The 12,877-nt window shown below is 51.4% G+C and overlaps 1 protein-coding gene across 1 annotated transcript in view; it reads left to right on the top strand.

The window, feature by feature from the left end:
• Positions 1 to 12,877, top strand: part of USP39 (ubiquitin specific peptidase 39) — a 116,439-nt gene that overhangs the window by 13,653 nt on the left and 89,909 nt on the right. The window contains exons 2-4 of the mRNA XM_075346301.1: positions 5,270 to 5,345; positions 6,926 to 7,020; positions 7,103 to 7,239. Of these exons, the coding sequence (XP_075202416.1) occupies positions 5,270 to 5,345; positions 6,926 to 7,020; positions 7,103 to 7,239 (308 nt within the window). The remainder of the gene's footprint in view (positions 1 to 5,269; positions 5,346 to 6,925; positions 7,021 to 7,102; positions 7,240 to 12,877) is intronic.

The following is a 12,877-nucleotide window of genomic DNA, read 5'->3' as shown; positions in this document are numbered from 1 at the left end:
GGCTAGGACTGGCTACCAGGGGGTGTATATGCTAGGAGGGAGGAGCTACACGTTTGAGTGTAGTACTTTGTGTGTCCTCCGGAGGCAGAAGCTATACACCCATGGTCTGGGTCTCCCATGTCGGAACTATAAGAAAAATAATTTACGGTAAGTAACAAAATTCTCTTTTTCTGTTTGGTCGGGCTGTATACCCTTTTTTGCCCATATACCCTCAGTGATCATTCTCCCAGGAGACAACAGCATGTCGTCCACAAGGAGCAAAGCTGCTAAGGCACAGGGTTTTTTTGCGGCCTGTACCTCTTGTGGGGCTATGTTACCTGCGGGTTCCACCTATCCTCACTGTGAGCAATGCTCGACCCCTGTTTCGCTTGCTCAGCCGGAGCCTCGGTCACTAGTGGGCCCCTCGGCTCATGTAGACCCCCCTACTCCCCCTGTCCAGGCGGCAGAGACAGAGTTCGCCTCTTTTGCTGAGAAACTCTCTGAGTCACTTTCACAATCCATGGCTCAGTCTATGGACAAATGGTCTGCCAAGCTGCTAGAAGCTTTGCAGTCCAGACCGGTCCTTACACAGGCCCCGGCCCCTGTTGGATCGTCGCCTCCAGGCCCCTCTCGGTCCGCGCCGCAGCGCGCTCCCAGGTTGGGCCCTAGGTCTCACGTGGAGGACTCCTGCCCGGACCACAGTCCTAGACAGGCTAAGCGGGCTCGCTGGGAATCTTCCCCGACTTCTTCACGCTGCTCGGGTTCCCAGCTTGAGGACTCTCTGGAGGACGAGGCGGACGTCGCAGCTCAGGGCTCTGACCCTGACGTCGCCCTTAACCTTGATACACCTGAAGGGGACGCCTTAGTGAATGATCTTATCTCGTCCATCAACCAGGTGTTGGATCTTCCTCCCCCGACTCCTACTGTAGAGGAGTCGGCGTCTCAGCAGGAGAAACACCAGTTTAGGTTCCCCAAACGTACACGTAGTGCGTTTTTCGATCACTCTAACTTCAGAGACGCTGTCCAGAAGCCCAGAGCGGTTCCGGACAAGCGCTTTACTAAGCGCCTCACTGACACGCGTTACCCCTTCCCCTCTGAAGTCGTTAAGGGTTGGGCTCAATGTCCCAAGGTGGATCCTCCAGTCTCTAGATTGGCGGCTAGATCCGTGGTATCGGTTGCAGATGGCTCATCGCTAAAGGATGCCACTGACAGGCAGATAGAGCTCCTGGTGAAGTCCATCTATGAGGCCACAGGCGCGTCTTTTGCCCCGGCCTTTGCAGCCGTGTGGGCACTCCAAGCTATCTCAGCTTGTCTGGCTGAGATTAATGCTGTCACACGCAATTCTGCTCCGCAAGTTGCGTCTTTGACTTCTCAAGCGTCAGCTTTTTCTTCCTACGCCATGAACGCAGTCCTAGACTCTGCTAGCCGTACAGCGGTAGCATCCGCTAACTCTGTGGCAGTCCGCAGGGCCATGTGGCTGCGCGAATGGAAGGCAGTCTCGGCCTCCAAGAGGTTCTTAACCGGTTTGCCGTTTTCTGGCGACCGCTTGTTTGGCGAACGGTTGGATGAGATTATTAAGGAATCCAAGGGAAATGACTCCTCCTTACCCCAGTCCAAACCTAAGAGACCTCAGCAACGGAAAATACAATCGAGGTTTCGGTCCTTTCGTCCCTCCGCCAAGCCCCAATCCTCTTCGTCCAGGAGAAAGGCCAGAGGAACTCCACTGCCTCCAAGGCGGCCTCCTCCTGACTCTCGGCATCCCCTAGCCGCATCCTCGGTCGGTGGCAGGCTCTCCCGCTTTGGAGACGCCTGGTGGCCACATGTTCAAGACCGATGGGTGAGAGACATTCTGTCTCACGGTTACAGGATAGAGTTCAGCTCTCGTCCTGCGGCTCGTTTCTTCAGAACCTCTCCGTCCCCCGCTCAGGCCGACGCACTTTTTCAGGCAGTGGACGCTCTGAAGACAGAAGGAGTTGTGATCCCCGTTCCCCTTCAGGAACGTGGTCGCGGCTTTTACTCCAACTTGTTCGTGGTGCCAAAAAAGGACGGATCATTCCGTCCCGTTCTGGACCTCAAGCTACTCAACAGACATGTGAGAACCAGACGGTTTCGGATGGAATCTCTCCGCTCGGTCATCGCCTCGATGTCACAAGGAGACTTCCTAGCATCGATCGACATCAAGGATGCTTATCTCCACGTGCCGATCGCACCCGAACATCAACGCTTCTTGCGTTTCGCCATCGGGGACGAACACCTTCAGTTCGTGGCATTGCCTTTCGGCTTGGCGACAGCCCCACGGGTTTTCACCAAAGTCATGGCATCCGTTGTGGCGGTCCTACACTCTCAGGGCCACTAGGTGAATCCCTACTTAGACGATCTCCTAGTCAGGGCCCCTTCTCGGGTGGCGTGTCAACACAGCCTTACCGTCGCTCTGGCGACTCTCCAGCAGTTCGGGTGGATCATCAACTTCCCGAAATCCAAGTTGACACCGACCCAATCACTGACTTACCTCGGGAAGGAGTTTCATACACAGTCAGCGGTAGTCAAGCTGCCGCGGGACAAACAACTTTCTCTGCAGGCAGGGGTGCAATCACTTCTTCGGGGTCAGTCACACCCCTTAAGGCGCCTCATGCACTTCCTGGGGAAGATGGTGGCAGCAATGGAGGCAGTGCCGTTCGCGCAATTCCATCTGCGGCCACTCCAATGGGACATTCTCCGCAAATGGGACAGGAGGTCGGCTTCCCTCGACAGGAACGTCTCTCTTTCCCTTGCAACCAAGACGTCACTTCAGTGGTGGCTCCTTCCCAATTCTCTATCGCAGGGAAAATCCTTCCTACCCCCAACCTGGGCTGTGGTCACCACGGACGCGAGCCTGTCAGGGTGGGGAGCGGTTTTTCTCCACCACAGGGCTCAGGGAACCTGGACTCCGATAGAGTCTTCCCTTCAGATCAATGTTCTGGAGATAAGGGCAGTGTATCTAGCCCTATTGGCTTTCCATCAGTGGCTGGAGGGCAGGCAGATCCGTATCCAGTCGGACAACGCCACTGCCGTCGCATACATCAACCACCAAGGCGGCACTCGCAGTCATCAAGCCTTCCAGGAAGTCCGGCGGATTCTGCAGTGGGTGGAAGCCACAGCCTCCACCATCTCCGCAGTTCACATCCCGGGCGTAGAAAACTGGGAAGCAGATTTTCTCAGTCGTCAGGGCATGCATGCGGGGGAATGGTCTCTGCACCCAGAAGTGTTTCGAGAGATCTGTCGCCGCTGGGGAACGCCGGACGTCGATCTCATGGCGTCACGGCACAACAACAAAGTCCCGTCATTCATGGCACGGTCTCAGGATCACAGAGCTCTGGCGGCGGACGCGTTGGTTCAGGATTGGTCGCAGTTTCGACTGCCTTATGTGTTTCCTCCTCTGGCGATGCTGCCCAGTGTGTTACGCAAGATCAGGTCCGACTGCCGTCGCGCCATTCTCGTCGCTCCAGACTGGCCGAGGCGGTCGTGGTACCCGGATCTGTGGCATCTCACGGTGGGTCAACCGTGGGCGCTTCCAGACCGCCCAGACTTGCTGTCTCAAGGCCCGTTTTTCCATCTGAATTCCGTGGCCCTCAACCTGACTGTGTGGCCATTGAGTCCTGGCTCCTAGCGTCTTCAGGGTTATCTCAGGATGTCATTGCCACCATGAGACAGGCCAGGAAGCCAACGTCCGTCAAGATCTATTACAGGTCTTGGCAAATCTTCTTATCCTGGTGCTCTGATAACGGTTTTCTTCCATGGCCGTTTGCCTTACCCACTTTTCTTTCATTCCTTCAATCCGGAATGGACAAGGGGTTGTCACTCGGCTCTCTCAAGGGACAAGTATCGGCGCTCTCCGTATTTTTTCAAAAGCGCCTAGCCAGGCTTCCGCAGGTCCGCACGTTCCTGCAGGGAGTTTGCCACATAGTCCCACCTTACAAGCGTCCGCTGGAACCCTGGGATCTTAACAGGGTACTAACGGCTCTTCAGAAGCCACCTTTCGAGCCGCTGCGGGATGTCTCTTTATCACGTCTTTCGCAGAAGGTGGCCTTTCTAGTGGCAGTTACATCACTCCGGAGAGTGTCTGAGCTGGCAGCGCTGTCATGCAAAGCCCCCTTCCTGGTGTTTCACCAGGATAAGGTGGTTCTGCGTCCGGTCCCGGATTTTCTCCCTAAGGTGGTATCTCCTTTTCATCTCAATCAGGATATCACCTTGCCTTCATTTTGCCCTAATCCAATTCACCAATGTGAAAAGGATTTGCACTCTTTGGATCTGGTGAGAGCACTCCGACTCTACGTGTCTCGCACGGCGCCCCTGCGTCGTACAGATGCGCTCTTTGTCCTTGTCGCTGGCCAGCGTAAGGGTTCGCAGGCTTCCAAGTCAACCTTGGCTCGGTGGATCAAGGAACCGATTCTCGAAGCCTACCGTTCTTCTGGGCTTCCGCTTCCTTCAGGGCTGAAAGCCCATTCTACCAGAGCCGTGGGTGCGTCCTGGGCATTGCGGCACCGGGCTACGGCTCAGCAGGTGTGTCAGGCAGCTACGTGGTCTAGTCTGCACACTTTCACGAAGCACTATCAAGTGCATACCTATGCTTCGGCAGACGCCAGTCTAGGTAGGCGAGTCCTTCAGGCGGCGGTTGCCCACCTGTAAGAGGGGGCCGTTTCGGCTCTTTTTATTGAGGTATTCTTTTACCCACCCAGGGACTGCTTTTGGACGTCCCAATTGTCTGGGTCTCTCAATGGAGCGACAAAGAAGAAGGCAATTTTGTTTACTTACCGTAAATTCCTTTTCTTCTAGCTCCTATTGGGAGACCCAGCACCCGCCCCTGTTCCCTTCGGGCTGGTTGTTCTTTTGTGTACACATGTTGTTCACGTTGAATTGTTCTTTTGGTTCATGGTTTTCAGTTCTCCGAACATCCTTCGGATTGAATTTACCCTAGACCAATTTATAAGTTTTCTCCTTCCTGCTTTTGCACCAAAACTGAGGAGCCCGTGATCCACGGGAGGGTGTGTAGGCAGAGGGGAGGGGTTACACTTTTTAAAGTGTAATACTTTGTGTGGCCTCCGGAGGCAGAAGCTATACACCCAATTGTCTGGGTCTCCCAATAGGAGCTAGAAGAAAAGGAATTTACGGTAAGTAAACAAAATTCCCTTTTTTTCCCCGATCTTCTACCTCTGTTTTGTCTCCAGCTGTTCTAGGATCTCTGCTGCGATCCATTTTGTTGCCTTTACTCCTTTGCACATGTACAGTGGATCCTTGTGTTTATATCTTTCAGTTGAAGCCAAGTACAGTCGTAATGAGCCCAGGGATCGGCGCAGCAGGCATTGCCCGTACCTGGACACCATCAACAGGTTAGTATTGGGCTGCATTCACACACAAGTTCTATCCTATTTTTTTTTTTTTTTTTTTTTTAATTTTTATTTTTTTCGTCAATGATTTTTCTTAAAGGGAACCTGTCACCAGATTTGTAACCTATAAGCTGTGGCCACCACCGGTGAGCCCTTATATACCGCATTCTAGAATACTGTATATAAGAGCCCAGGCCTCTCTATATAATGTGAAAAACATCTTTATAATACTCACCTAGGGGGTGGTGGGTGTCGCTGTTCTCCGGTCCGGCGCCTCCTCCATCTTGTCCAATCAGTCTTCCTTCCCAGCCCAGTGTGGACAATACGTCCTTCAGCATCCACACAGAGGCCTCCATTGTGCTCCTGGGCATGCACAGTTCTTGCTGCCCTGCTGAGGGAAGAGCAAAGTACTGTAATGTGCAGGTGCGAAGAAAGGTCAAAGACCGCTCATACATGCACACTACAATGCATTGATCTGCTCTCAGCAGGGCAGATCAAAGTGCGCCTGCGCAGGAGCACAATGGAGGCCTCACGGTGAATGACACAAGACGCATCATGCACACGGGGCTGGACAGGAGGACGGTGATCCCACAAGGTAGAGGAGGCGACAGACCAAGAGCAGTGACACCCATTGGACTGGACTGTCCCCTAGGTGAGTATTCTAAGGCTATGTGCCCACGAGACAACATATTCGCGGATTTTGCCATGGAAAACCTGTGGATTAATCTGGATTTTTTAGATAAATCCGCAGGTTCTATTAAGTACAGACACTCCCCATGTTATCCTATTGGATTTGGGGATTGCTGTATCAATACTGCGGTATGTGCGGCTGCGGAATATGCTGCGGATGTCCCACAGCCGCACGTAACTGCATGTCTATTATTCATGTGGAAATATCTGCGGAATTCCCGCTCCTCCACTATGGAGATAGAGGCCGGGACTTCCGCAGGAATTCTGCACAAAATCGGCACTGTTTCCACAAGTTTCCCACAACAACTCCGCAGATATACCACAGCAATGGATAGTTGCGGAATCAATTTGGGGAGCAGTTGCGGTAAACCTGCGACAAAGTCCGTGGGTACGTTGTCCCGTAGGCACATAGCCTAAAAGTGTTTTTTATGTTCTACACAGCGGCCTGGTGGTGGCTACATCTTATAGAGGACAAATCTGGTGACCGGCTCCCTTTAAAGTAGAACAGATGTATTCACTCATTAAAATCACCGATATAAAAGTGAGATCCTTGAGACTTGGCGCTGATCCGATTTTGTGGCTCTGAATTGACCATTATAGTCTATGGGGAAACATGGATGCAAATTGGAAGACTTCTGGTGTCTCATGGATCTGTTTTAATAACGGTAAATGTGCTGACTTTTCAAGGATCTTTTTTGGGGGGGCTTGGAAGCAAACACAGCTCTTTAAGTGGGAAAAAAAACCCTGATGTGACTAGGATGACACCTGAGGAAAAGGGGGTTTAGTTTCTCTCAATGCTAATACTCGTTTGGGCCTATGACTGCAGCCTAAAAGTGAGAAGATATTAGTATTCTAGAAGTTTCCATCACTTCCTTCCTCTCTGGTTCTTACAGGAGCGTCTTGGATTTTGACTTTGAGAAGTTGTGCTCCATCTCTCTGTCCCACATTAATGCCTACGCTTGCCTGGTGTGCGGCAAGTACTTCCAGGGTAAGTGGCCGGCGCCGGGGGATCAGTATCTGACCTGGGGGCAGAGTGTGATCCATGAATGTCCCCTCTTCTCCATCTGCAGGTCGGGGGCTGAAGTCTCACGCGTACATCCACAGCGTTCAGTTCAGTCACCACGTCTTCCTGAATCTGCACACACTAATGTTCTATTGCCTCCCTGATAACTACAAAATCATCGATTCATCCCTCGAAGACATTACGGTAAGTGGCTGGGAAGACATAAAAGGTAGATTGTCTCCTGGAAACACTTGTATATTGGGGGGCGTCTTAACAAAAACAGAAAGATGTCAGTGCTTTATTAAGTTTAAAATGAAAAAAAACATGAAAATGGTGTGAAGAAGGTGCAACACTCAAAAAACATAACTATACAATAGGATATAGAGTTGCACACCAGTCACAATGTATAGGGGAATGATGAAAAACAAAACTGCTATGGGAATACTAGACTGAAAATACAATGAACTATCTGAAAAAAGTGAAAAACATGAAAATGGTATCTGCATAACTGCTATGAATAATAGGAATGAGAGATGTTTAGCCATTGTATTGATCAATGCAAAAGAGCCCTAAAACCAAACGCCAAGGTAATCTCTATTTTTAGGGTCCCTAGCCTATGTGTAACCTCACCTGCAGTTAAAAAACTTGTTGTGTATAGGAAGCAAAGGACCAAGCTTTATATGTGAAGTGAACTGCAGGTGAGGTTACATATAGGCTTGGGACCCCAAAAATAGAGATTACCTTGGCATTGGTTTTGGGGCTTTTTTGCATTGATCAATACAATGGCTAAACATCTCTCATTCCTATTATTCATAGCAGTTTTGCATATTTCATTTTTCATGTTTTTTCACTTTTTTCAGATAGTCCATTGTATTTTCAGTCTAGCATTCCCATAGCAGTTCTGCTTTTCATCATTCCCCTATACATTCTGACTGGTGTGCAACTCTTTATCCTATTGTATAGTTATGTTTTTGAGTCTTGCACCTTCTTCACACCATTGGTGATCCAGACGTACATTCTTTAGTTATTAAGTTTAAAAGGCCGCACTTGGCAGGAAAGAGCCCCCACTATGGAGGTGTCCTGCCCGGCTACCCAGGTGTCCTACAGTACTTTAGTGTGTGAGCTGTTTAGGTGCACACACAGTCCCTAGCTGAAGGACCATTTCCACTGAGCTCCTTCTCCTATGGAACCGTTTAGACAATGACATCGGTGAGTAGCCGACACAATAACATCCACTAAATTGTTTTGTTCCATTCTTTTACTTTACTTTTCCCCCTATCAATCCTTTTAACCCTTCACATTGGATCCCCATCTATGGAGCGGGCTCAGGAGCCGGGCCTGCACCATTTGTGGCAAAAGCAAGTTTTAACACTATTAAAAAAAAAAAAAAAAATCACAGTGAAGTATAACACATGCACCCGATCACAACAACAATTAAAATAGTAAAGGGATTCTCAAACGTTTTATATTTGGGGCCTCATCAATGCACTGGACGTTCCTGTTAAGGTTAAATCTATCTTCCAATTTTTCCTTTTATTTGTCTCATAAACCAGTTATATTGTTACCTCCATAAAGACCAGGCCTGACAGGACCTTAAGGAAACCTGTCAGGTGTAATATGCACCCAGAGGCACGAGCAGTTCTGGGTGTATTTTGCTAATCCCTGCCTAACCGTCCCTGTATACACTAGCATAGATAAAGAGATCTATAGAAAAAGTACTTCTAATGATCATTTCTTATATGCTAATGGGGCCAGCGACTAATCGCAAGGTCGTGAGTTCCCTTGGCTAGTTGGCCCACATAGCATGGTAGTATGCCCACAGGGGTGTGCTAACATGCTAATGAATACACAGAGATGCCGCAAATACCTCAATCTTCATGGCGGCCGGCGGAAGATGGATGCGCACTGGGCATGTTCCGGAGTACCCGTGGCTTCCAGTCATGCGCACTGGACTGATGCCGGGTGTAAGCTTTCCGGCTTCAGTGAGGTACAGTGCGCATGACCAGAAGTGCTGAGGACTCCGAATCACGCCTAGTGCGCATCCATCCTCCGCCGACTGCCATGAAGATTGAGGTATTTGTGGCGTCTCTGTGTATTCATTAGCACATTAATACACCCACAGGGGTGTGCTAGCATGCTATGGGGAGAAACGCCCTCAGGACTAGTCCCTGTGCTCATTAGCATACAATCTTTAGAAATACTTTTTCTAAAGATCTCTTTATTTATGTTAGTGTATACAGGGACAGTTAGGCAGGGATTAGCAATATACACCCAGAACTGCTCATGGTTCTGGGTGTATATTACACCTGACAGGTTCCCTTTAATGATCAGCCAATCTTCTCCATTTTGCTTTTCAGCAGCCATGACTTTTTTCTTTATCGTTCCTTCCATGGGAGACCCAAACCATGGGTGTATAGCTACTGCCCCCGGAGGACACACAAAGTTACTACACTCAAAAACGTGTAGCTCCTCCCTCCTAGCATATACACCCCCTGCTAGCCAGATCTAGCCAGTTTCTTGCTTTGTGTCAGGAGGATCACACACACGCATGCATCCTTTTTTGATTTTTCATTTTTTCCAAAGATTTGGAAGAAAAGCGGGTCCACTGGACCCCCGGCATGTCCCTTCACACTCCCCTGGCGGCAGTGCTGTTAAGGTTGACTTCAGGGCAGGAGCCCTTCATGCCGCACTCCTTCACCATCCCTTAGGGGCTCTGGCTTGAAGTTGGAGCCAACACGGTTTCACTGCCTTGCAGGAGACCGGCCTCCATCCGCAGCCCTTGTGCAGGACCCTGCTGGACGGAGCACTGGACCCCCACCCCACAGGGACTGGGCCCTGCGTCTCAAAGCTAAGTATAGAGACGTTTATTCAGAGGGTCCTTCTGCATTGTGGGGCATTTTTATTGGGGGGACAGTGATTGCCTGATAATGCTGCTTTTCTACTGTGTTTCCGGCCGGTTCCACGGTTTTTACTGAGAACCGCGCCGACGATGCCTCATTCTCGGCCGCATGCATAACTCTAGGCCCCGGCTTCAGCCGCGGCCTAGTTTCGTTTCGTCCCCCTGCATGTCAGTCATGCAGGGGGACACTGCAGCGCCGCCCGCCGGCCGCTCTGCACAGGGGAGGACGCTCCTTTTTGAGGAGATCATTCCCTCCCCTGTACATCTCCTTCGCCCTCCGATTCCCGCTCCTGGGTTAACCCCCGCCCCCCCCTCACTCTGGCGCCATTTTCTCAGCGTCTTAGTACACTGGTCGGCGCTGGCTGCTCTGCAGCAGAGGGAGGGAATACTGACTGGGGGTCCAGGATTGGAATTCGTATGGCACTCATAATAGCGGCCTGATAAGTCACAACCTCTGGTTGTGCACTTTTATACACTCTCAGGGCATTCTGTAGGAGTTAATTCTTTATCATAGAACCTCCTCCTCAGCAGCATGTCTCACTCTAGCAGCAAAGCTCCAAGGCTGTACACTACATGTTCTGCATGTAACCTCATATTGCCTGAACCGGCACACTGTAATGGTTCTTGTGTGGTGGATGGGTATTCTAGACAGAGCCCCCACCTCTGCAGCATGTCTGAGGCTGCAGGCTGTTTTATATTATCCACTGCAGGTAGTCTCGTACGGCTATACCGAGCTCACAACCACTGTGGCCCCTCAGCATGGGGGCTCATTAATGGTCCCTCCAGCTGCTCCGGTTTCGGTGGCTGACCCCCGTGGGAATCCTATTTCCAGGAGTCGGCTGTCCCGGCATCTGCTGAGCATGCAGCCCCCTTCTCAGGGCGTTTTCTGCTTCGCTCAGCAAAGCTCACAAGGAACTCTCCTTCTGGGCTCAGACCCCGTCCTCCTGACAGGGAGACGCAGGGTCCCCTGTCCTCCCCGTCCCGCAGCTCCGATTTCGAGCTGACTCACTGGACGAGGAGGATGTCTCTACCACGGGCACGGACGGATCCGTCCGTACGTGACGCAGCTGCGAATGATTGGATTGCGTCCATTATTCTTGTACTGGACCTCCATCCGCCTGATCAGGGGAGTATTCCCCGCTGACAGAAAGGCATCAGTATACCTTTAACAGGACGAGGAGTGTGTTCCTTAACCACTCCAGTTTTCAGCCCGCTGCGTCCAAGCCCACAGCCTATCCTGCAGACCCCACAGCGGGGTTCTGCTGCCTGTCTCCCCCTCCCATCAGAGGTGGTCAAGGAGTGTACTCATTCGCCAAGGGTAGCCACTCCGGTGTCTAGACTTTCAGCCCGGTTAGTTGTATCAGTGGCTGACGGCACCTCTATATGGAGTCTACGGTACATTAATTTTGTACTGGACCTCAATCCACCGGCGTCACCTTATCTAGGTGAACACAACGTGTGTTCCTTAACCACTCCAGTTTTCAGGCCCCCGTGACTAGCCTCGCTTCCCATGAAGCGTGATTCTGAGGACTGTGTTTCCCCTGTCCACCAATGGTGGTCAAGAAGTGGGCTCATTCACCTCAGGTGGCTCAGCCCGGACCGTTATGTCAGTGGCTGATGGCTCCTCACTTAAGGTTCTGCGGTCCGCCCGGTTGTCCTTTGGGCCAAGTCGGTATAAGGATGGCAGGAGCTTCGTTCTCCTCAGCTTTACAGCAGTGCGGTTTTTTTGTACCTTCTCTGCTTCTCTGGAGGAGATGCATTCTCTCACAGGGACTCTATGCCCAAAACGGTTGCCTGAACTTCCAGACTTCACTCTTTTCATCCTCTGCCAGGTCTGCCATGCTGGACGCCGCACGACGGTGGTCTGGGCTACCTTCCTCGCTATCCGCAGGCTCCTGTGGCTTCGGAATTGGAAGGCAGATGCCTCTATGGAGGTTCCTTGCTGGGCTCCCCCTTGGTGGGACCAGTTTTCCCGGAACCAACTGGGTGAAATTAAGGAAGCTCTTGGTGGGGAGTGTTCTTCCTTGCCACAAACCTAAACCAGGGAACCTGTCCACAGGAATCAGTTGAGGTTTCGGTGGTTTCCGTTCCTCCATCTGATCGTCCTCTAGCTCGGCCCAGGTTCATAGAACCAAATGGCTCGAAGCTGCGTCTTCAGAAGACCGCAGGAGATGCTGTCACTGACTCAGCTTCCTCCGAGCTATTTAGCCACGCTCCTTGGTTGTGGCAGGCTCTCTCCACTGGGCGACGTAGGGTTCTAACACGTCTCCGTTCAGTGGGGGCGAGATTATATCTCCCTTGGCTACAGGATGGACTTCTGTCCACCCGCCAAACAGATTTTTTCTGTCAACTCCTCCCGGCTACAAGGCCGCCGCCTTCTCACAGGCTGTGGCATTTCTTGCTGGCCAATGGAGTAATTGTACCGGTTCCCGACTGGGAACGGTTCTGAGATTTTTGCTTAAATCTATTCCTAGTCCCCGAAGAGGGCGGTGCCTTCCGACCTGGATCTTTAGCCTTTCAAGCATAGCCAGGTGGGGCGTCTTCACATGGAGTCTCGGTTTTGTTCCGTGTGTTTTCTTCACCGGATCAATCAAGAACCCAAGGAGATTCTCTAGTAGCCATCGGCATCAGAGATGCCTATCGACAGGAGTCAATCGCAGTTTCACACTAGCGTTGACTACATTTTGACAATCGGAGTGGTCCAATTCGTGGCTCTTCCCTTGGGGTTAGCCAAGGCCCCTCGAGTATTCTCATTGGGGCAGCTGTGATTAGCGTCCTGCCCCCCTAGGGTTTGGCAGTGATCTTTTGCCCTGGACGGCCTTCTTGTCGAGGCTTCATCCAGTGCTGACTCTTAGCAGAGTGCTTCGCTCACTCTCGCCACTCTGACCTATTCGGGTGGCAAGTCCACTCTGACTTCGAACCAGAGGTTCTCAGGGCGTCAAT

The sequence above is a fragment of the Anomaloglossus baeobatrachus genome, chromosome 4, assembly GCF_048569485.1.
Source record: "Anomaloglossus baeobatrachus isolate aAnoBae1 chromosome 4, aAnoBae1.hap1, whole genome shotgun sequence".
In the NCBI taxonomy this organism is placed as follows: Eukaryota; Metazoa; Chordata; class Amphibia; order Anura; family Aromobatidae; genus Anomaloglossus; species Anomaloglossus baeobatrachus.
The sequence above is the reverse complement of the archived record's forward strand: the minus strand, read 5'-3'. Positions and strand labels throughout refer to the sequence as shown.